This window comes from Rhineura floridana, chromosome 13 (genome assembly GCF_030035675.1).
Source record: "Rhineura floridana isolate rRhiFlo1 chromosome 13, rRhiFlo1.hap2, whole genome shotgun sequence".
NCBI classification, from domain to species: Eukaryota; Metazoa; Chordata; class Lepidosauria; order Squamata; family Rhineuridae; genus Rhineura; species Rhineura floridana.
In genome coordinates this window covers 38135596-38160059 of record NC_084492.1, presented here as the reverse complement: position 1 = coordinate 38160059, position 24464 = coordinate 38135596, and the positions used below count along the sequence as shown (strand labels likewise).

At 47.5% G+C, this 24464-nt stretch overlaps 1 protein-coding gene across 8 annotated transcripts in view; it reads right to left on the bottom strand.

The window, feature by feature from the left end:
• Positions 1-24464, bottom strand: part of PIEZO1 (piezo type mechanosensitive ion channel component 1 (Er blood group)) — a 147783-nt gene that overhangs the window by 28190 nt on the left and 95129 nt on the right. For all 8 annotated transcript variants that reach the window (XM_061594542.1, XM_061594544.1, XM_061594546.1 and 5 more), the window contains 18 exons: positions 23713-23973; positions 21742-21853; positions 20442-20620; positions 18918-19066; positions 17346-17525; positions 16333-16430; positions 15575-15738; positions 13938-14114; positions 12657-12782; positions 10293-10493; positions 8372-8576; positions 6657-6761; positions 5938-6091; positions 4687-4930; positions 4317-4413; positions 3254-3422; positions 2181-2270; positions 964-1052 (listed from right to left, as the gene is read on the bottom strand). In XM_061594542.1, the coding sequence (XP_061450526.1) occupies positions 964-1052; positions 2181-2270; positions 3254-3422; positions 4317-4413; positions 4687-4930; positions 5938-6091; positions 6657-6761; positions 8372-8576; positions 10293-10493; positions 12657-12782; positions 13938-14114; positions 15575-15738; positions 16333-16430; positions 17346-17525; positions 18918-19066; positions 20442-20620; positions 21742-21853; positions 23713-23973 (2800 nt within the window). The remainder of the gene's footprint in view (positions 1-963; positions 1053-2180; positions 2271-3253; positions 3423-4316; positions 4414-4686; positions 4931-5937; positions 6092-6656; positions 6762-8371; positions 8577-10292; positions 10494-12656; positions 12783-13937; positions 14115-15574; positions 15739-16332; positions 16431-17345; positions 17526-18917; positions 19067-20441; positions 20621-21741; positions 21854-23712; positions 23974-24464) is intronic.

Genomic DNA, 24464 nt, shown 5'->3' with positions numbered 1-24464 from the left:
CAGGGACAGGAGTGCAGCCTTTGCCATGAGCAGAGGTGTGAAGGCCAGGAAAAAAACAGTAACATTTTGGGGGGGGGGGAAGTCCCCTCCCCCAAGTTCTTGGAAAACAGTTAGAAAGGCTTCAGGAAGAAAAGAAAAAAACGTGTCTCTCCCCCCCTTTTTTTTTCCTGGGCCTTCACAACTCTAGCCATGACTAAGACGGGCAGCCCCTAACCTTGCTCACAACAGTCGACCTCAGCAGTTCCCATCAGTCAAAGATGGAAAACGAAAACGGCCCACCTCACAGGGCTGCTGGAGAGGATGCAAACAATACAGATTCCACAGCATTTTGGAAAGCCAAAGTGATATATAAAACTCAATGCTGTAGCTAGAGGCTGGGGGAAAAAAAAACTCATTACTGGGGGAGCAATGTTGGACGAGAAATCAAGACCCTGCCAGCTCCCCATCTATCCCTCCCGTTTGGGAATTAAAATTCCTGTCACCTCTGACAAGTGGAGATCACTCTACTGAAGATGAAAAGCTATTTGTATGAATTAGAGGATATCCTGCGGCAAGGAATTCCACAAGTTAACAATGCATCTGTGGGAAGATGCAGGCTCCCTGGTCCAGGCAGCTGTGGAAGGACACGGGGCAACTGGGCTCATGTTGGGTGTCCGTCTAACAAGTGTGCATAACAGAGGGGACCCCATTTGACTGCACTGCCTTCCAGTGTGGAGCAGGTGTGGGGAACCTGTGGCTGTCCAGATGTTACCAAACTACAACTCCCTCCAGCCCTAGCTGAGAGTTGTAGTTTAGCAACATCTAGAGGACCAAAGGTCCCCCGCATCTGGCCTAGAGCCATGAAAGCAGCGATGGTCAGGAGGCCCAAACCAGGGACGTCCTTCCTATAGGGAGGCTTCCAGCATTTTAAAAGCTGGTCTCCACCCCATCCCTCACTCCCAGCCCCCAAAATCTACTTCGCACCTGGCTGCTCTGTCTCCAAGGTCTCTTCAGAGTCTGCCGCGAGCTGTCCCTGGTGGTACTTTTCCTGCTTGGCCCGGATCCGCTCCATCCTGTGGGCACGCAGCAATGTCAGGGGTGTGGCACATTTGTGCCCGTCTGGCTCCCCACCCCCAGATTCTGCCCACAACCCCTCTTCAAGCAGTTCTTCCAGGGGATCAAAAAGCAAAAGAGGACACCCATAACTCAGCTCTGCTCTGTCCCATCTCCAAAACCTCTGCTTGCTTCCAGGTATCCTGCACGTCCCATGAAGCTGACCAGCTCCCACATATACCATGGCTTCAAGCCCCATCCTGGGGACTTGTACACCCAACGCTGATTCCTGTCTGCAGGTAACCTCTAGGGAAGCCAGTGGTCCAGGACTGGGCAATGAAAGAGCCCCCCATCAGCTATCCAGAAATAACTGCATTGCAGCCATGGTAACTGCTGCAGAAGATGGGCTATTAGAACTGGAGAAGGGATCCCAGAGCCTGAAACAAGCAGCCCCTGGCTGGCAGGCAGGCAAGTGGCATCATTGTTCCTCCTGGAGGACATTCCCTTTCCTTAGCACGTTCCTTGCACTGGGGGCCAAACTGCAAGGCAAAGGTCTGAGGGCTGAGCCTTCCCTCCCCAGCTGTGATACCCTCCCATCCAGCAATTAGGCTGGAGGGAAAAAGCCTCCTGTTGGTGCCAAGCGAAGAGTTTTTAAAAGTCTAATTGCTGCTGGAGGGGCGAGGCCAGGAGAGGAAGGAAGACGGGCTAGACTGGGAGGAGGGTACATTTGGCCCACGGTCTGGAGGTTCCCCACCCCTGGTCTAAGGGCTACAGAGTGAGGGAGATGGACCTGGCCCCTTCTCGCATTGCTCAAGACACACCTCTTCACCCTGGCCTTTGACACCTGTGTTCAGGACCCACCCTGTTCCTGCCACTGTCATTCATTTTAACTGTTTTAACACTGAATTTTGAATGGTTGTAATCGGCCCGCAGACCTGGTGGTGAAGTGTGGGTAATAAATTGAAATAATGCTAATACTAATAATCTCGTCTCTTGCCCCCAAACCTCAAGGCTACATGAAATTCCTTGACCGCCGGCAGGAGGGGCAAAAGGTGCTGGTGGCTGTCATGCCCCAAGAAGGTGAACCAAGAAGGTGCTTCTCCCCAATCCCTCCCTCCCCCCCCCGTACCCCTCTCCCTAAAACTCACTGGCGCTTAAGTTGGACCAACGACTTCTTCTCAGTCTGGTGATGGAAACTCATACTCTTTATCATCCTGGCCTTGTAAAGAGCAAAGCCCCTGTGGAGGACAGACAAAGGAATGAAATAGGGTTATGGAAGAATCTCCCCCTTGGAGCCAGGGTAGGCGCCAAATGCTCTTCCTCTCCAGCTCCAACCCAAAATGCACCTCTTCTCCCAGGCACTTGGTGTGATATAAAGGCTACTGAGCTTTTGCAACACCCTCTGAATTTTTATTATTTTTCATAATTGCATTTGAATCGCTATATTACTATCTGCTCTAGGTTTTTTTTATTACTGTTATTGTATTAATTTATTGTTATGATTTTTTTTAATGCAACCTATTGTTTGAGATTTTTTAATGCTCTAATGTAATTTGTATGTTTTTATGTTGTACGTCACCCAGAGTGGCTGGATAACCAGCCAGATGGGAGACTAATAAATTTAATAAATAAAATAAAAATAAAATAAATATCCTGGGATCAGCGTTATGATGAAAAGCAAGGATAGAGTAAAAAACAACTACGCTAGAATGACAAATAAATAAATCTGAGTCTGGATGGGGGCGCATCTCATAACCCCCCCCCTGGATTGAGCAAGAGGCCCATCTAGTCCAGCATCCTGTTTCCACGCAATGGCCAATCAGATGCCTCCAGGAAAGCCTACAGGCAGGGCTTGAAGGAGAAGAGCCCTCTCCTGTTGTTGCTCCCTGCAACTGGCATTCAACGGAATACCGCCTCCGAGTGTGGAGGTTACGTATGCCCATCATGACTGCTACAGGCCTTCCCCTCCACTTCCTGCCATATTGCTATTTCCTCCTCCACCACCTGGGTTCATACCCTGATACAGGGCTGGCCCGAGACATTTTGGCTCCCCAAAGCAGCCAACAACTTAACAAGCTCGTCCACCACCCCTGGATCCTGTGCAGCACCATAGAGGATGATGGGCACAGCTCTTGGCTCACGGCCACAGCTTTGCTGGCAACCCTCCCCACCAAACCAGCCACGTGCCAGACTTCCCCTCACCCCACCCTCCCACGCCCACCTGGAAGCTTGCAGGGCAGAGGCCTGGAGATCTGCCACGACATGCATGAAGTAGTAGCTGAGGAAGACCCTGCGCTGGAGGAGCAAGAAGAAGAAGCATATGCTGTCCCAGATGATGCCAGCTTCTTCCACAGGCAGTGCACAGTCCTGGTTCTTGTCCACATCCTTGGCTGGCAAAGAAGAGGGAAGGGGTGGCTCAGGACTGAGGACCTTTGGGCACAGAGCAATGCTGGATAGGGGGCTTGGATCCTCCCACTCCTAATCTCAGAGGGCCAAAAGGATGATCCCTGCCACACAGCCACCACCCTCTGGTCTGTGGGTTTCCTCCTCGTTCTCTTGTGGCTCTCTCAAATGGGAAGCCACACTTGCGAGACCCAGAAGGGCCTCAGACACAGGATCCTGAAAAGGCCAGTCTAAATAAGATGTAGCCTTCACCACGCAATTGAAAATGGGCAGGCCAGAAATACACCTCTCATAGGAATACGGGAAGTGGCCTTATACCGAGTCAGACCATTGATCCATCTAGCTCAGTACTGTCCACACTGACTGGCAGCACCTCTCTAGGGTTTCAGGCAGGAGTCCTTCCCAGCCTTACCTGGAGATACCAGTGGGGATTGAACCTGGGACCTTCTGCATGCAAAGCAGATGCTCTAACCACTGAGCAACAGCCTCTTCCAGGAGACTATTCCAAATCTTGGGTGCTGCAATTTTGGGCCCTTTCTTGGGTGCCCTCCACCTGCCTTATATCAGTTCGCTGTGGGACCCAAAGGAAGGAAACCCTCTGCAGTTCAACGCAAGCTCACATGAGACAAATACGATAGGTGGTATATAAATACTTTTATAAATAAATAAATATGGAAGGGATGCAATTCATAAGTTATTCCTGACTCTCAGCTGACCTTCCTAATAATCCAGTCACTTGCGTCTAACAGATCCCTTTCACTTCACCCCACCTCTCCATTTCTGGACCCAAGGCCTAAATTTGGGAGAAGTTGTGACGAAACCCAGAAAGCAGTGGGCATCACCCTTGCCACTGGCTGCTGCTTCCAACTGCAGATACTCACGGTCGTAGTAACCCTTGACAGTGCAGGCAAGGCTGAAGAGCTGAATTACCCAGCAGAAGTTGTTCTGCATTTGCTGCACAAAGACACAGGACAGGAGCTAGCAGGGAAGAATTGGAGAAAAGGGATCCATCATGAAATGGGAAGGAAAATGAAAAGAGCTGTGCGCATTCTGACATAAGATTTAGACTCTGGGTAGAGAAAATCTGGATATATGATCAGGTACTCCAGACACCCCCTGAACCAAACCAATTTTGCATGCATAATTCAGCCTGCTTCTGCAGATCACAGTGAGGGGTAAGGGCTTATGCAGAAGATCTTCTGCTCTCCCCACCGCCAATAGCATTTTGGCATCCTGCTCCACAGACCCTACCGAGAGCATGTTCTTGGCAATGATGACGGTAACGTTATAGAGAATCAAGCAGTCCCACAGCACCAAGCGGGCTCTGAGGGGCCGGCGTAGCATGGCAGTGCCAAAGAGCAGCAAGAAGAAGCAGGCCATGAGGTAGCCGAGGCCGAAGACGCTGATGCGGTTGGCTCCTGCCACAAAGACGATGACCAGCACGAACCAGAAGAAGTAGCGGAACACACACACCTTCAGCATGTCAAGGTAAGACCTGGTGAGAAAGAAGAAAAGCCATGCTGGGTCAGGCAGAGAATCTAGGACAGGCAGTTATCCTCTCCAGATGTTGCTTCCCAGCAACTGCTACCAGCCATGATGGCTACGCTCATCCTCCATGGTCAGAGGCAGCATTCTTCTGAATACCAGCTGCTGGAAGCCTCAGGAGGGGAGAGCGCTCTTGCACTCAGGTCCTGCTTGTTGGCTCTCCACTGGGGCATCTAACTGGGCACTGTGAGAACAGGATACAATTCCCTGGCATCCTTGAACTTTGTTCATGCTGAAGGGGGATGCCAGGAGCAGGAGTCCAACAACATGGAGGGCCATAGGTGCCCCACCACTGTTATAAAGTGAGGCATAGCTTTAAAGCTTTCCTTAAAATGGCAAGTTGTTCAAAAGATCTATAAAAAGCCAGAGTGAAAAGGCCTGATTTAACAATGATAAATCAGCGTAAAGAACAAATACCATAACTCAGCAACTCTGGTGAATCTCAGGGGGAGATACACAGACCCCAAACAAATGCCCTATTGCTCCCTTCAAATTTTGCAACTGTGCATTTAGCCAATTTGCATGAGTTAAAGAAGTTGCCACTCTCCACTGAACATAAGTGAAGCGCTGCTGGATCAAGCCGAATGCTCATCTAGTCCAGAATCCTGTTCTCACAGTGGCCAACCAGAAGCCCTAAATGAGAAGCCCACAAGCAGAACATGTGCATAACAGTGCTCTTCCACTCATTATCCCTAGTGACTGGTATTCAGCAGCATGCTTCTAATCCTGGAGGTGGCACACAGTCATTGAAACTAGTAGCCACTGACAGCCTTATCCTCCATGAAGTTGACTAACTCTCTTTTAAAACCACCCAGATTGGTGGCTATCGCTACCTCTTGTAGGAGAAAATTCCATAGTTTAACTATGCACTGTGTGTAGAAGTGCTTCTTTTTGGCTGTACCCTGCCACACTATTGAGGCCGAGGGAGCGCACACACACCCTTTCTCTCTTTCTCACCTGCAGTTGACAAAGTTAGGTACAGGGTTTGGCTTCTCCTGCAGTGGCTCAAGGTGCTCCCTGTTGTCACCGGCCAACTGCACCCACTCTTCAGTCTGTTCATCTCCAAAGACCTTCCACTGCCGCGAGGCACAAAGCAAAAGGAGGAAGTCACCTGCAAAAATCAAGGTGGGCTTTAAAAACTATCAGGAAGCACATCCTAGGGGATGTGTCACGGTATCAACAAACAGGGGTGTGGCTGGCAGAGGGACCTCGCTTTTCAGAAAGGGAGCAGGCCTCAGGGATGAATCGCTTCCCTTCCTGAGGGGTGTGGCCAACACTAGCCGCTCTTCTAGATGGCACAGCTCATATGCACTAGTTCAGGATGATGAATTGCTGGCCTTCTGGATGATGTTAGGCTCCAAGCTCCCATCAGCCCCAGCCAGCATGGTCAGAGATGATGGGAGTTGTAGAGCAACATCATCTGGTGGGCCAACTCTGCTAGCTCTTCCACAGGAGCTGTTCCCGGTGCTGAATTCCAGTTACTCCCAGAGTCAAACTTGTACTGACCATGTAGAGTTACCAGACGGTAACTGAGCCCCACGAAAAGACCAAACGCTGCTTTTATCAAAATGTGAATGTATTTGCTCACTTCCCATGGCTTATCCTCCTGCTGCCTGCCACGGGGGAAGGGCAAGGAGCCCCACGAAAAGGCACGAGGGGCGTGTCCAAGTACTCACTCATGAGATTGATGGAGTTGGGCTTCATGAAGAAATCTGGGAAGTACATCCACTTGATGAGGACGGAGTTAATGGGGATGGCATTGCTCCACCTCCAGGGGTAGTCTAAGGAAGGCAAGAGGGGTAAAATTACAGGCTTGTGGAGAAAGGGTCACTGGATAACCACCTCCAGTGGAGAGGGTGCTACCAAACAAAATGCCTCCCCCCCCCAATTTTCAGACATCCTTTCCCCCAAACCTGCTGTTTGCAGAAAAGGGAACAGTACGGAGACAGAACAGCGTCTCTGCAAGTTTTGCTCATACAGCTGAGCTGAGCACAGCACAATCCTCTTTGCCCTTGAATGGGCCTCCCACCAATCCTGCTGAATTCCCCTTTCTCCAGTTACACGCCCCTTTCCCATAAATGAAGGGAACGGAAAGGAAAGATCCAAAGATTTCTTTGTAATCTATGAGTCATTCAAAGCACACATGTGTGTGACTAACATCATATGCAACTGGTAGAGCTCCTCAAAACTGGAAACCATCCCTGGTTTCATATATTCAATAATTTGGGCTTGCAAAACCTTCTCCTTGATGTGTTAGCTCTCCACGTACAGTGAGTTAAGGGTTAGAGGGAGATTTTGATGCAGGCTCACTTTCGAATTACGACAAAGAGAGGGAAGACCTCAAAATTCTCCATGTGAGAGAGACAGGGTAGGGGACTGCTTTGTGTGGATTATATCAGTTGCCCTTGAAAAAGGAGCCCTGGATTATGTTGAGCCAAATAAGTAATTTCCAACACAGCTCTGAGGTCTCCTCTCTCTTTGTCCTTGAACTGACCCTATTCCTTCTTTCTATACTTTGCTTTCAAACAAGCCGCATGCATGATGAGCTTGCAGAGAGGCATGGAGGCCTGTGCCACATGTTGGGCACAGTTCTGAACAGACTCTTTTTTATCTCTAGCTACTCCGTGCAGCCCTCTGCAGCCATTGCTGTTTAGCGTCCCCTCCTTCACTTCCATCACCGAGTTTCGTTCCGCCGAAAAATCCTTGCTCGTTTTTCGGTGGTTTATCATTCCCAGAAATGCGCCAGCACATGGTTCTGTGATTATCCCCTGGAACATTTTTATAGGGATATAACAACTGAAAAAACCTGATTTTTTTTCCCACCAGAAGAAACTCTGCCATTGTCGCTGCAAATTCATCATGAAGGGGGTGCTTTCAAGGGAGGGACGAGGAAACCTTTGGGCCTCCAGATGTTGCTGGACTTCAACTCTCATCATCCCAGCGATAGGGAGTTGGAATCCAACATAGGAATGTAGGTAGCTGCCTTGTACTGTGTCAGGCCATTGTCCATCTGGCTCAGTATTGTCTACACTGACTGGCAGCAGTTCTCCAGGGTTTTCAGGCAGGGTTCTCTCCCAGTCCTCCTGGGAGATAATAAGGATTGAACCTGGGACCTTCTGCATGCAAAGCAAATGCTCTATCACTGAGCTACAGCAACAGCTTCCCCAGTCTTGTTTTAGGATAAGAATGTTAAAAAACTGCAGTGACTTCTTGCTTTGTGGTAAAACCAAAAGGGACCACTCAGTTGGGCAAATGCTGCCATTTTGAAGCTGCTGCCCCGAAGGAGGGTGTGAGACAGAGCTGATGGGATAGTCACCCACTCTTGAAAATGAAAAAGAAAAAAGGCTCACATTCCTAGATCTCCACGGAGCCCACAACGCCGGAGACTTACCAATACAGAGTACTGGAGGGATGCCCATACACAGAAGGTATTGGAAGAGTAGGAAGAGCACCAAGAAAAGGCAGTATTTGGGCCAAAGCCTGGCAATGGTATGGCGCCGACGGCGTGTCAGGATGACAACCAACCAGCAGCCGTGGAAGATCACCATGAAGTTCATGCGCTGGCCAATCACGTTCACCGTCATCAGAAAACAGATCTGGGTTGACAGGGAAAGAGAGAAGAAGGGAATGAAGTACGATGGTGGGGATTGATAGTGGTGTCCTGGGGGAGGCAGAGGAAACAGAATTTGGAATAAAGCTCTTATCCTAAAATATGTATTTCATATTTCCAAGCCCTAGATTTCATGCTGCATCTTCCTCTACCCATCTCAAAAGAGAGCCTGTGTATGTGTGTGTGTTGGACAAAGACCAGGAAGACCTAGGTTCAAAGCCCACACTCAGATATGAAGTACACTGGGTGACCTTGAGCCAGTCACCATCTCTCAGTCTAACCTACCTCACAGGGTCATTGTCAGGCTAAAATGAGTGCTTGGGGTGGAACGATGTCTGTTGCCCTAGGCCCCTCCAAAGAAGCGTAGGGGGAGATAAAATGAAATAAATACAATGGTGAAAAGGAGGATGCTGACTTCACCAACAGCATCACTGGACTCTGCTAATTTACAGATGATACTCTACTCCCCATTTCTGATGAACTTCCTGTAACACCTTTTTCATCTTATTTTTTTATACTGCCACTGTTGTCAAATATGTATAATATTATACCTGCACCTGAGATGATTAGATAATAGCTTATGTTATTAGACTTGTATATTTGTCATGGCTCCGTCAGAGGACTCCTCAGATGAGGACGACTCGGGAGTAACAGCAGCAGACCCAGGAGCAGCAGGAGACACGGAGGAGCCTCCGGAGAATCCAGCTCCTTCTGCCCCTCAGCTGCAGAGCACCCCAGGGACAGCAGAGGCCCTGCAGCCAGACACAGACAGTGAACAGGATACTCCCCCCTCACCTGCAGAACGTAGACAGCAGAAGGTCAGGCAGAAGAGAGGCAGGCCTGTCTCCTTAAGGCCCAAACGCTGAGGGCTCACACCTGCTGTCCATCCTGCTCTTTATAAGGCACGCCTTGGCTGCAGCTTGTTGCTGACTGCAACGTCAGGCGTGGCTTTGTGTAGACCTAGTTTCCCTGCAGCATCTCTTTGACTGACCCCTTGGCAATTGATCCCGGACCTCCACGGACCTCGCTTCTGGACTTCTGACTCGGCAAGTACGCTTCGGATAGGCCTGGCAGATTTACAACCCGACAGCTGGCTAAGGACTTTCCTTCCCTGCCAAAGACCCAGGAATTTCCAGCCCCCCCCCCAGCACTGCTGATGCAGTGTAGAGCTGACAATATTTCACAGAGGTTTGGTTGTGGAGTTGATTGCTCCGTTGATGTTATGAACGGTACAACACTACTGCTAATTATGAATAACTTTCCATATAACTCTTTGTATTTATATAACCTTTTTTTTGTATTTTATGGATAAAATGTTACCTATGTGCCTTATATGATTTATATAGTCCGTGTCTGTATTGGAACCATTTTTAACTGTTTTTATATATGGAACTCTTTTTGTTTTCACACTTTTTTTAATGGTTGTAACTGTTTTATTTGTTTTATAATTGTGATTTTTTTTTTAACCAGCCCAGGACCTTGTGATGAAGGGCAGGTTAACAAATCTAATCAAATAAATACATAGCTATTATGTTACTCTCTTGTAAATCACCCTATGGCCTTTTGATGAAGGGTGGTATAGTAATTTCTCAAAACAAACAAACAAACAAATTTCACCACTGACGGACGGATGGTTATATTGCCCCTTCCATCTTAATTTCCAAGCTCTGCAAACACCAGGACCAGTTGACAACCCCCTCACCTCTAGGCCAAACTTGTAGTAGAGGTAGTTGACAAAGTACTTGAGGCAGTTCAGCAAGCCTTTATCCAAGTTCTGCCGAGTTCCATCCTGAAAGATTGTCTGGGTGAGTGGAGGAACCAGCTGGTGCTGCTTACGGTAGTATTCCTGGCACCGGTAGACGATGGCTTCAAAGACCAGCAGAACCAGCACCTGCAGATGGTTCTGGAGGAAGCGAGAGAGAGAGAGAGAGAGAGAGAGAGAGAGAGAGACTGAGATTGCCCAGACTAGTGTTCAAGGTGGTCAGAAGAGAAGTAACAAACCTTCTAGGACAGGATTCTGTATTCTAATGGAGTGGGGTAGAAAAAAGTGGATGTCATTCAATATAACAAGTAGTTGGAGGGAGGTGCCCAGAATGACAAAACAATATGATAAAAAGTCACAATTTTATTCCGTTTTTATAAATAAAAAATGTATAAAAGGCCCAACGCGTTTTGGCTAATCACATATAGCCTTCATCAGGGGATGCTTGTTTAAATTCTTCCTTCAAAGTGATGATGTTATTGATATTATTCAAAAGATTACAAATTGTCAGTCACACGTTCGTCAGGCTGAATCTGGTAAGCGTGTTTGTTGAGAGCTTTGAAGGAAGAATTTAAACAAGCATCCCCTGATGAAGGCTATATGTGATTAGCCAAAACGCGTTGGGCCTTTTATACATTTTTTATTTATAAAAACGGAATAAAATTGTGACTTTTTATCATATTGTTTTGTCATTCTGGGCACCTCCCTCCAACTACTTTTTCTAATGGAGTGGGACAGGGAGTTCCATGGGAAATAAAAAACATATGGGGGGTTATCCTATTGGGAGAGATGGGAACCAAGCACTCCATCTTCTTTCTTTCTTTCTTTCTTTAAAATATTTCTATCCCGCCCTTCTACCCTATAATAGGGCACTCAGGGCGGCTTACAAAAACAAAATCAAACATGTACATATAAAATTGTAAACAGTAAAATCACAAAAACATTAAAATAAATTAAAATACATAAAATACAATTAAAATACATAAAATACAATATATATATACACACATAGATATACACTCCCTATCTGGATTTTCTAACTATCTCTAAATATCGTCTAGCCTTTACCAAGGCTAGATTTAATTGTCTAGCCTCGGCCCTGCTTGATGGGAGATTTCTAGGTATCCCTTTTAACAATTGAATCTGTCCCTGCAAAGCTGATGCGATCGAAACTCTTTATCATGTTATTTTCAATTGTGTATTATATAAGGAGGAACGTACTAAGCTTATTACCCCAATAATTAATAAATTTCCCCATAAATCAGATAAATATTTACTTGCTTTCCTACTATATGGTTCTAGTAAAGATATAACCTTACCGGTAGCTAAATTCATTTTTATCGCCCAACAAATTCGTAGAAGTTGTTCTTCTACTGTTCTTTCGGATGATTAGAAGTATTTCCTATCTTATTGTAATGCATTTGGTAACTGTTCTATATTTTAACCTTTGATCTCCCATGTATCTTTGTTTTAACATATGCATCATTTCCTTTTCCGTATTTGGGTCTATGACCGTAATAAAGTGGATTGATTGACATATATATAGGGATTGGTACTAAAGGGACTACAAAGGTAAAATTTAACATAGAAGGCATAAAATCAGTGTCAGGCTCTACCTTCAGTCCCTCCCAAAGGCTCTTCTTTAAGAGTGACTGGTTTGTGTGATAAATACCACCCCTTTTTTGACATAGCGGGTACTGGTCATGAATGAGGGATGCTGGAGAATTCAGATGGGAGTGTCAGCAGCTGCCAGAGTCTGCTTGCTTGTCCCATGTTCCTCTCTCCAGACCAGACATCCTCAGCGATTTATTAATCTGGCTGGAATATGTCCTTGAATTCTGATGATCTTGCTTGTCTGGATGAAGACTAGAGAGGGGTGTGTGAGTGTATGTAGAAACTAGGTAAAGTTTCATTGCTCTACGCAGCTTTGACTCTGGCCCTGTCAGTTACCGGCATGAGATTGACACAAGGGTTACCCAGAAGGGAATGCAGCCCTGGGACTGGGAAAGGTTCCCCACCCCTGGTTGGAATAACACTTTTTATATCTATAAACCATCCTAAAGGGTTTTTTTATAATGAAGGGCAGCACAGAAATTTGTTGAATGAAGGAAAATCTACAACTGTGGCCACGAAGCCCCCTCCCCCCAGAAATGGCTGAGTCATGTCAAAATGGTTACCAACTTTTCATTCAGGTCCCCCTTCACAGACAGCTGCCTCTCCCCAAACAGCAGATCATCCCAAAGCATAGCAAATGCCAGAAGTAAAAGGAGGAGTTAGAGGCTCTAAGATGGAACACCCACTCACCTGGATGTAACCCAGGTTTGGGTAGCCCTTCCTGATCCCAAACCAGTTGGCCGGGTCGACAGGATGCTGGTAGAGGGTAGAGTTGCCAATCTCCTCTGGTTGCAAGTTGGTGCTGTTGAGCTGAGGCTGTGGAGCAAGCAAGGATTATTACCATTATTTGCATTATAATACAGTATTATACCTGATGATGCAATGAGGACTGATGCAGTGCTCTAGATCAGGGATAAATAACCTCTTTGGCCTTCCAGACGTTGCTCGGCTATTGGCTCCCATCAGTCCCAGGCAACATGACCACCGATCAGGGATGATGGGAGTTGTCATCTGTCAACATCTGGAGGGTCAAAGCTGTTCCTCATCCCTGAGTTAAACCCTCCCTTACATTGCAGCTTACAATAGAAAACTGTAGAATAAAAATTCAATGAATACTCAGCAATACAATTATTAATGGCAGCAGCAGGAAAATGCAACATAAAAACCAGCAGAATGTGTAAAATGATCCATCTAAAACTGAGCAAAAAAAGTGTTTGCTTGGAGCCAGACAGTTATCAAAATTGGTGCCACATGAGCTTCTCTGTAGAGCTGCTATCTGAATCGTTTTGCGCAAAGGATTATGGGACAGAAATTCCCAGCATGCTGTGCAAATCCCATCCCAACAGGTCCAGCCCAAAGGGAATTTTGTGCAGGTGCAGCCCTGCTCTAGTCAACCCAACCCTCTATTTTATTTAATTTATTTATTCATTTTAAAACACCTATATACACACATTAATATGGGAGGATCCCTAAATGGTGTTCAAAAATAGTAAAATTACATAAATAAGCAATAAAATAGCATAAAAATGATATCCTTCTAGTATTCCAGGAGAAGAAAAAGCCCCCAAGATGGTGAAGGAAAAGACCTGGCCTTAATCTTATTGGTCCAGAACAGAACAATAATCATTCATGGTTTAACAATCAGTTCCTCTTCCCAGGGAACTCTGGGAATTGTAGGTTTGGGAGCGGAATAGGGGTTTCCTACCAACTCTCAACACCCTTAACGAACTACAGTTCCCAGGATTCTTTGGGGGAAGCTATGACTGTTTAAAGTGGGATGACACTGCTTTAAACGTATAGTGCAGATATGGCTCCAGTTGGCAGGTCTCCTCCTGCTTATCTTGTTTTCCTGGTTACCTAAGGGTTTTGCCATTTATTTATCTCTGGAATCCAGAACCATACCTCACTGTGGTTAGTAAGGTAACTATCACCAAACATATACACACAGGGTTTTTGGCTCATCTCTCATACCTCAGTGCAGTTAGTGGCATACTCTTCTGGGTTGACAATCTTCAACTGATAAAGCATCTTGCAGACAATGATGATGCAGACCCAGACTGTGGAAAGGCAAGAGGCCATGTGGCTGAAGCGGCTGTAGGGAACAGCAAAGGCCCACAGCACCACCAGCAGGAAATTCATCACCGACACCTAGACAAGAGGAGAGAATCAGAGGATGGAGACTTGCGGGCAAGGCTGTAGGTTTCCTTGCCCGTCGGCAGAATCATACTTGCAAAACACAGAGTGTTGGAATCTGGGGCATACAGCTTAGCCTTCTGGGAATATTAGCTGCCTTTGCTTCTTCTTCTTCTTTTAAAAAAAGTTATGTTCCTAGCCCTCATGTTTCAGAGAAAAGCTTTAAAACATGTCACTGATGCCAAGGGGGACTAGACTTACTCCCAGCACCCAGAACCGGGAGTTTTAGGGCTCTGTTACATTCCTCATCCCTCCCCCATGACCAGTTGCACCCTTTTCTGACAAAGGCATAGGAACATAGGAAGATGCCTTATAGTGAATCAGACCATTGGTCCATCTAGGTCAGTACTGTCTACACTGACTGGAAGCACCTCTCCATGGTTTCAAGAAGGGATGTCCCTCCTAGCCCTACCTGGAGGTGCTGGGGATTGAACCAGGGACCTTCTGCACGCAAACCAAGTGCTCTACTACTGAGCCTTCCCCTAAGCCAAGGCCCTGTTTAGGAAACGCTTGCTTGGAGTGGGGCCTAATAACCAGGGAGGGGCAGAGCCCCCAGCTCCTGTATAATCCCCCATTCTGAGCTGCTTAGTTGCTGAAGCAACAACTTTCAGCCCAGCCAGCGCCTGACCTGGAGAAACAGACAACTGCTGGCACAAGACAGTTTTTGTGATGTGTGACACACGCTTATATTGTACCTACTGCATCGGCTCCCAATTTCAAAGTGCTGATTATAGCATTTTAAAAAGCCCCAAACGCTTTGGCCCTTGGATGGCCATGAACTGCATTTGCCCACTGGAATCTGCCCCATCTTCAGAACTTTAGAGAGGACTCCGCTACATGTCCAGCCAACATCCGAGCTGCAGCTGGCTCAAGGGACAAGGTGCTTTTGGTAGTGGCCCCCCAGCTGATGGGACACCTTCTCATGAGACATTCAGCTAGCCCTCTATTAAAATATCTCTTGCTTAGACATGGTTTTCAATGACGTGCTTGTGATCTCAGACCTGTCGCTGAGAGGGCTGCTGTTGGTTTTTACAATTACTTGTTTTGTGTTTAAATTGATATTTTGAGCCAAACTGGGGGCTCTATTATGGAGCAAAAAGGCAGGATTAAAAATAATATATTTTAATATAACAAAAATAAAGGAACACAAAAATGACCAGCAGCTCTGTCTATCCTGGGAAGGCTCAAGGGGGTGGGGAGAATGAGGCAACCTCACCTAGCACACGCAGCAAGACTTCTCCATGGGAAAGGATAAAAGGACATGGGTGCAAGGCCCTTCAGCTGCACATGCAAAAGCCAAGAAGCCACAGGGAGCGTCTGGAATGGCAGCGGACCACTTTCTTCTTGGTTTCCCAGAGGATCCTGCCCCCCTTCAGCAGCACTCCTCACTAACTCCTCTTTCCCTACAGCCTCACCTCCTGCAAGGCCACCCAGACGATGTAGAGTGCCACCAGCTTCAGGATGTGCAGTTCAAGCAGACGCAGGACGAAGACTCGGATGCGGCTGAGAATGTTGGAGAACTTCCTGCCCAACACCATCAGGCGCTCCAGCACCAGGCCCCATTTGCCGGGCAGAGCCTCTGCAGAAGGAGAACAGGTATGGGGGGGTGAGGGTCACAGTGAGGCACAGCTAGGATTTGTGTGTTTCCAGCACACTGTCGCCCTCCCTCATACTCTTGGGATTGCACAGGACAGAAAGCAAAAGGAGAGAGACAGGCCACGACAGAGCACCTCTGGAATACAAAAGCGGACTTTCCGATCTACAGAAAGCTGAAGTTTTTAACTGAGGTCCGTAATGGGGAACACAAAGCTGAACACATTTATTCTCGTGGTTTTTCTGCCCATTTCTTCTTCCATGGACATGTCACGGCTATAATCACTGAGGTGCATTAAGCACAAGGGCTTTTCAAAAAGTGGTTTTGGGGAGAGAGGCCAGCTCTAGGCTGGGGGGGAGCATCAGCCCTCTCGGCATCTTAAGACAAGAGGGTGGGGGAAAAGAAAAGAAGAGACAGTGAAAGGGGGGGGGGAAGTCTGAGCCACATTAGAAAAAAAGAGAAGAAAAGCAGTTTGTAATTTCCCTCTTGAATGCTGTAAATTCTGGATGGGGCCCCCCGTGTCTTCCGTAGGCCTGTTGCATTTTCCCTGCTGAACTGACAAGATGACCTTCTGCTTACCTTCAGAAGCAGCATCAACTTTATCTCCCGGCTTGTGGTCTTCGGCCTCCCCATCATCAGAGTGCAGCGGCACCAGGCTTCCGCTAACCTCTTCAATCCTGAAATCCAGAGAAGGGGCCAAAAAAAAAAAATGACTTAGCCTGGAGGAATTCTTGGAGGTAGAAAGGCAAGCTTTCCCAAGTACAGGAAAGGCAGCAAGAGGATTAAACTGCTGCTTCTCTAGAGCAGGGTTGGGGAACCTGTGGCCCTCCAGATGTGGTTAGACCACAGAGAGAATGGTGTGTGCGTGTGTGTGAGAGAGAAAAAGAGAAGGAGGGCTGGGGGTGTTGGGGCGGGAGGAGAGACAGACAGAGAATGATGTATGAGTGGCAGAGAGATCAGAGTGCATGTTTTGGCCTCGCCCACTTTGGCCTTTGACCCCGCCCACTGTCAGTATGTAGCCTCCAACTACTTTTGCCCAAGGGAATCCAGCCCTCCGTGGAAGGGGATATTCTCCCACCCCTGCCTTAGAAGGAATGAGCATCAACTCCAAAGAGAGACTGACAGACTGGGCTCCTACTGGGAGGAAGGGCGGGATATAAATCTAATAAATAAATAATAAATAAATAAATAGAGCAGAGGAGTAGGCAGGTTTCAAGCTTGCAGGATCTACATTTTTAAAAAAAATAAAGCCTCAAGGTCCACTAATCAGACCCAGGTGGCCCAGGTGGATAAACATATGCAAAGAGTTAAGAAACAGAGTGCCTCTGATCACATGCTCAGCCCAGGGATTTATCATCAGTACCAGAACCAAGTTCACCAGTCCTTTCACACAAAACTCCACTCCTTTCTCATCAATCTAATGCTATCATTAGACTGCGCTGAGAGTCAAACCAGCCTCGGTGCTGATCTGCTGCAAATCAACCAGAGATCTACCAGTGGATCCCAACCTCTTTTGTGCCTAGCCCTGGACTAGAGTCCGTTGACTGAATCATTGCAAGTTGTCGTTGTGAAGCAGGAGCCGTGTCACTTACCCCAGGGCCTCCGGGCCATGTAGCCCCGGTGGAATGACATGCTCTAGGTCAGTGATGCGCATGAAGGGGCGGTGGAAGTAGTGCAGCTGGAGGATGCAGGCCAACAGGAAGAAGCCTGGAATGAAGATGCTTGAGAAGAGCTCTGAGACGCTGAACTGCTCCAGGCCCAGATCACCCAGTCTTGGGGGGGAGCGGGGGAAAGAAGCAAAGGTAAAGAAAGAGGCATTCGGTTATATCCAAGGTTAGCTCTATTCACAGTAGAACTACTGAAATCAACAACGTGGCTAACTTAGGTCTGTTCATCACAGTGGGTCTATGCTGAATAGACATTAGTTGGGCGCAACTAGGAATGAGGGAGAAATCTGATTTATTTCGCTTTTAAAGCTGAATCAAACAAATGTGCACTTTCAAAAACAATATGAGAACGGGAACCTAGCCATCCTTCAAGATTTGCACCAATCTGAATTTGGTAGCTCTCCAACTGAACAATGTTCCATATATTAGAGGAAAGTGCACCTAAAAATGAATATATTAGTGAAAGTGACAACATAATGCATTATATTAAGAGGAATTGCTTGCAAATATGCGTACATTAGTCAAACCTGCATACAAAAATGTGCTTATCAGGAGAAATTCATGCTAAATGCTGAAGAATTTGCAGGAGGATTTTAAAAAAAACAACCTGTTGCAGGAATGTGGAGAACTGAATTTAAGATTGGAACAATGAGAAACGGAAGTGGAGAAGCCCATTGACTGGAGGAGATCGAGGGAGGTTTAGAAGGCCTAGAAAATGGTGCAAACACAAAAATCAACAACGGGGGGGAAGGAGCACTTTTCCTACAAAGAAAAGCTACAATGCTGGAGAGGGGGCTTTTTTGGTTAGACAAAAAGGCAACTCAGGAGGGGAGATACAGGAGCCTTCCCACAACGTGGACGTGGTGCTCTCCCATCATCCTTGACCCATTAGCTATGCCAGTCAGGGCTAATGGGGGTTGGAATCTGACATCATCTGGAGGGCACCATGTTGAGGAAAGGCGTATGAATGAGGTGGCGCATGATGTGGGGGAGGTGGAGCGAGAGAGTTAAAAGTTTTTCTCTTTCTCTCTTGATACTAAAACTTGAGGCCATCTGATGAAGCTGATTTGCAAGAGATTCAGGCCAGACCAAAAGGAAGTCCGGCTTTCTATCACATGGAATTTATCAAATGTGCTGCCGTGAGATGTGGTGATGGCCACTAGCTCAGATGGCTTTAAAAGGAGATTCGACACATTCATGGAATAACAGCTAGTCCTGACGTCTATATGGAACCTTCAGTTTCAGAGGTAATCTACTTCGGAAACCCAGCAACTGAAGAGCAACAATGGGAGAGAGGTATTGCCTTCATGCCCTGGTAAGCTTCTCAGACGCATTTGCCTGGCCGCTGAAGGACGTACGGTTGGCTCTTGGTCTGACCCAGCAGGGCTCTGCTTATTTTCTATATTAGAGGAGACTTAGAAAAAGACCTCGGATTTCTTGGGTCCCAGTTCAGTGAGTTTCTGCCCATGTGTCTATTCCATCAGTGGCTCCACTTACTGCTCGTCGGTTAATCCTGTGAAGTTTCGCCAATACATGGGAAAGTCCTTAAACCGGAAGGTGTAAATGGCGATGAGCACCAGCATGGTGTAGGCCACCACGAGCCACCAGAACGCCTTCAAGAGTTTCCGCCAGAGACTGTAGTACACCTGGAGAAGAAGTCAGGGGTGTCAGGGTGGGCTTGAGGAAAGGCACCTGAGTCACTCCCACCTGGTAGGATACCCCACCCCCAGCCTGTTCTTCAAGTCCAGAGGAGGCCAAAAGAGTGCCGATGAAGGAGGCAATGAAAGATCAGTGCTCTGAGTTACTTCCTAGTCATAAGGGCAGGGGTGGGGAATCAGTGCCCCTCCCAATGTTGCTGGTCTCCAGCTTCCAGCAGTCCCGACCAGTGGCCATATTGGCCATGGCTGATAGGAGTTGGAATCCGACACCATCTGGAGGGCCACAGGTTCCCTGTCTCTGCCACAGGGCAACAGAAACAAGCTTTACGTTGTCACACTGTATTCTGCCACAGCAGCATTGAAAGCCACTAGCCTATACACCTATGGCCCTAAAAGTAGTGGTGGAAATACCCCATATCAAGAGCGGAGTAGATCCGGCTGGCAGGCCAGATTGTTATCTCCCCTACCCCCCCCCCATGGGCCAAGTCTGAGAGGTGGCTGGGCCCACCCACCTGTCAATCACCTGACATCGCAATGACATTAGGTGATCTGTTTTTGCCCACATTGCTTGGAGCCAAACTGTATCAACGATCTCCCATGCACAGCAGTGCACAATCAGCTGATTGTTGGGTCCTGAGAAAGCCCAACGCACAGGGCGTTATAGGCTAAGCTGCCTCTTTAATTGGCCCACACCTGATGTTGCATATGATGTCAGGTGTATGGCAGGTGGGAATAGCTTGGCCAAAATGGACTTGCAAACCAAATGGGGAGGACTGGCAGGGCAAATTAGGTCCACAGGATGGAAATTTCCTACCACTACTCTATACAGACCTTCAAATCTAGGGCGAGACTCACAACTAAGTCATCAGGTACTATTTTGAGGGGCAGAAATACTACGGCAAATTGCTAGCACCATATGACAACTGTGAGTAGACCTTGGAAGTCTGGTAAGCAGCAGCGGACCAAGGAACTCCATGAATATTGATGAATGAAAAATAATATGTGTTCCAGGACATCTCTTTAGTGGTTTAACTAGGGCATCACCCTGATTAAATCTTAGGGCTTCACAAGGTAAATCAAAGCAAGGGTCTTCTCCGAAGGACAGCCACTGCTCAGCAACAGAATGCAGGTCCTGGGTTCAGTCTCCAGCATCTTCAAAAGTTTAGGTAGAAGCTGACGGGTCAGATCCTTTTTCTGCTTGGAAGCCTGCAGAGCTGCTGCCATTCAGAATGAAGGACACCAATGGCAGCTTCTACTGTTTCCTTGCAAGCTCTTCCCACCTCTGTTTTGCCAAGACCTTACACTTGGCCCTCCCTGGTCTTCCTTCTGCTATGCCACTGGCACCTCCCCAGCCCAGTCTCACCTGGAAGAGGGTCAGGCAAAGGAGGAAGAGGAACATGTAGACAATCTTGTAGACGACCAGGCGTCCGGCAAAGCTGACGACGATGAACATCCCGGCACAAACCAAGATCCAGAACTTTGCGTAGAAGCCCATCACATACGACCCCAGGATCTTCAGCACGTCACGCTTGTGGCCCGGCCCTAAGAGAAGGGATAAAATGGAGGATCGGAATCCGAGGTTGGCATGACAGAACCTCGCTACTCACTCACATGCTGGGATACTTACAAATGAGGCTGCTGTTAAAAAAAACTGTATGAAGTCCCGAGGAAAACTCTGGGTTGTATTCAGTTTAGTCCTACTCAGGGTAGACACATTGAAATTAATGAACACAAGTTAGTCATGTCTGTTAACTACAATGGGTCTACTCTGAGTAGGACTGTCATTGAATACCACTTTCTGTCTGACAAAGATCACATTAGGATAGGAAAATAAGCTTCTCTTGGATTTTCTCCCACTCTGAGTTTCCTGACCTTGTTCTACAAAGTAAGTGTCACGAGATGGGATTCAGGGCTACCCTCCTCAGAGGATTGGGCTAAGGAAAAGGAAGGAATTTGCCTTTCCTTTCAGGTGTGGAATATCTCCCCCTCCCCACCCCAAAAAGACCCAAGCTTGAAGCTTGCCGGAATTTTTTTCTTCCTGGGATGGAAATCCTGGCCCATAATCATAGGTTGGGAGTCCCAGCTGCGACTGCTGGGAGAGGCCGTAGCTCAGTGGTGGAATATCTGCTTTGCATGCAGAAGGTCCCAAGTTCAATCCCCAGGATCTCCAGGTAGGGCTGGAAGAGACCCTTATTTGAAACCCTGGAGAACCGCTGCCAATCAGTGTAGACAATATGGGTGGACTAACAGTATAAGGCAGCTTCCTAAGTTCCTATGCTGGGTCATAAGGGAAAGGCAGCCTGTACATGCCCAGGAGCACTCTTCATTATTTTTTTTACTATTACATATTGCATGTCTGAGGAGAGATGTAACCCTGAAGAAAAGTTTCCTTATCTGAGCTCTGACAAACTAACTGAATCTAAGCTTGAAGCTTAGGAGGGCACGTTGAACTCTTTCCCGGCCCATCCATGGGAAGTGCAGAGGACACCAAGACAACTAATGCAAATGCTTTCCTGAAACCAAATGGATGTCGATCTGATCAGTAAGCTGGGGGGAGGACCATCGGAGCTGGCCCCACGTGAGAGCGGAATGTGGTAAGTTTATTCATTTTCAAGCAGTGCACAGGCCAACTGACCTGCTGGCCTTGCTGCCTCAGTTCTCACCTGAGCCTGCTACCGTCACCTCCACCAAGGGGGCAGGGGGCTTCTTCTTCTTCAGCAGCTTCTCCTTCACAAATTGCCGCACCAGGAGCCAGAAGGTCAAGGTGTAAAGGAGCTGCAGGCAAAAGGGAGGAGAACGGGAGTCACAGTCATCATGAGGAGAACAAAGAATTAGGTTTCCATTCCAGAACAACAGGTACGGGTGCAAAAAGTCATCAGGATGAAATTTGAAAAAGCAGAAGCCAAAGAAATAAGTCTGCCAAGAACTGGTCTTTTCTGTGCTTGGGTTTTAAGAACATCAGAAGTTCAACTGACGGTGTCAGACTTGTAAGCATAGAAGGAGAGAACCAACTCACAGCTTTGTTGGGGGCAACCTGAGATGTTTCTGCCATTTCAGGCGCCTGCACCACTCTGTATTTTCACTGGAAGTTGTAATCGCTGTTTTTTTAATAATGTTATTTGTTATTTAATTTTTGTAAATTGTATTGTTTTGTTGATGTATTTCTATATTTGTGTTTTTCTTGTAAGTTGCCTTGAAGGCCTTTTGGCCATAAGGCGGAGTATAAATAAACTATAATAATAATAAGAAGAAGAAGAATAAGAAGAAGAAGAAGAAGAAGAAGAAGAAGGAGGAGGAGAAGGAGGAGGAGGAGGAGGAGGAGCCTGCTGGATCAGGCCAATGGCCCATCTAGTCCAGCATCCTGTTCTCACAGTGGCCAACCAGTTGCCCTGAGGAAGCTTGCAAGCAGAACCCGAATGCAAAGAACACTCTCCTCTCCTGCGGTTTCCAGCAACTGGTATTTGGAAGCAGACTGCCTCTGCCTAGGAAGGTAGAGCATAGCCATCATGCCTAGTAGCCACTGACAGCTTTATCCTCCATGAATTTGGCTAATCCTCTTTTAAAGCCTTCCAAGTTGGTGGCCACCACTGCCTGCTATGGGAGCGAGTTCAATGCTTTGCGAAGAAAGACTTTCTTTTGTTTGTCCTGAATCTTCCAACATTCATTGGATGTCCATGAGTTCCAGTTTATGAGAGTGGGAGAAAAAGTTCTCCCTATCCAATTTCTCCATGCCATGCACAATTTTATGCACTTCTGTCGTGTCACTTCCTGCTCGCCTTTTCTTTACACTAAAACTCATCTTCAGGAAGCAGCATCACTGCAGTGACGTCCGTGGGCTGTGCCAGAACAGGAATGGGAAGCCTCTGGGCCCCCAGATGCTGCTGGACTGCAAGCATCATCCCTGACCGCTGACCATGCTGCTTGGGGCTGATAGGAGTTGGATTCCAACAACATCTGGAGGGGCGCAGATTCCCCACTCCTACATTAGAATACAGGAACACAGGATGCTGCCTTACACTGTGTCAGACTACTGGTCCATCCAGCTCAGAACTGTCTGCACTGACTGGCAGCAGTGGCTCCCCAGGGTTTCAGGCAGGAGACTCTCCCTGATCTACTTGGAGATGCCACTGGGGATTGAACCTGGGACCTTCTGCATACAAGGCAGATGCTCTGCCACTGGGCGATGGCCCCTTCCTGTTAGACATCTCACAGGCATGGCTTGTATGGTCCAGGCCGGAGGGGGCCAGCAATTCCCCTCACCCCGCCATGGCTGAACATTTGGGCATGACGGAACGCTCTGAAAATCACAGAAGGGAAGTCTCCTAGTTCAGCTTGTCATTCCTAGAGATGTGAAGGCCCAGGGAAAACAAAAACAGAAAAATTCAGGGGGAATTTTTTCCATTCCCCCCCCAAAAGAAATTGGGGGGAAAGGGGGGAAGATGGGGGGGGAATTCTGAATTTTTCCAGGTTTTTCTGAGCCTTCGCATCTCTACTCATGCCACAAAAGCCTCCCCCCCACCTTTAGCAAAACACCAGTCTCTGTAGGTAGTAAGCAAAAAACAGCAGGATAGAAACGAGGAGGGGGGAAGAAGGCTGAATGCACAGGACAGAGATGGTTCATCTACGGTGTCTACCTTGGCTCCCAGGTACAGACAGGGATACTGGGGTCGCACCAGCCCCAGCTGTTCCAGGGGCATGACGCCAACCTTGGTTGGCAACTCTGGCTCCAAGTCCATGCCCCACACATACTGCAGGCTGCAGAGGGCAATCCCATACAGCAGGATGAAGGGCGAGCACAGCATGGCAAAGTGGTGCCTGTTCCGCACGATCCAGATGAGGCAGGCCCAGAGCAGCAGCACAAAGGTCAGCCAGCTGTGGTAGGTGATGCTCCACACCTGGGAGGAAGGGAAAGCAAAAAGGAGTGTCTGGAATCTGCCACGTTCACCCAACAGAGGCAATAATATAGGACGATTGCAAGGAAATTTGTTGTTTTAATTCATTGCGTGCTGCTTTGGAAAACTGGTCCAGCTGAACAGCAGGATAAAAGTCCTGGAAATACATAAATACGTAACCTTGTATTTATGTATACAAGGTTATGTATTCTCAGCAAAATGGCTGAAAATGCCAGGAATCCCTTGGTCATGGAGGCAGAGGAAACAGCAATGATATCTCCTTTCAGGGGGAAACAACCCAGCACAGGATTTTAAATCTCCCCACACACACACACACTGCTCCTATCACCTAAATCTGGGACTTATCTCCAACCACTACACAGGAAATTTAGGAAGCTGCCTTATACTTAGTCATTCTAAAAAAACCATAAATGTTAAATCTAGCAGGGAGGCTTACTGGGATTAAGTCCCGTTTTCTCTTCTCGCTAGCCACT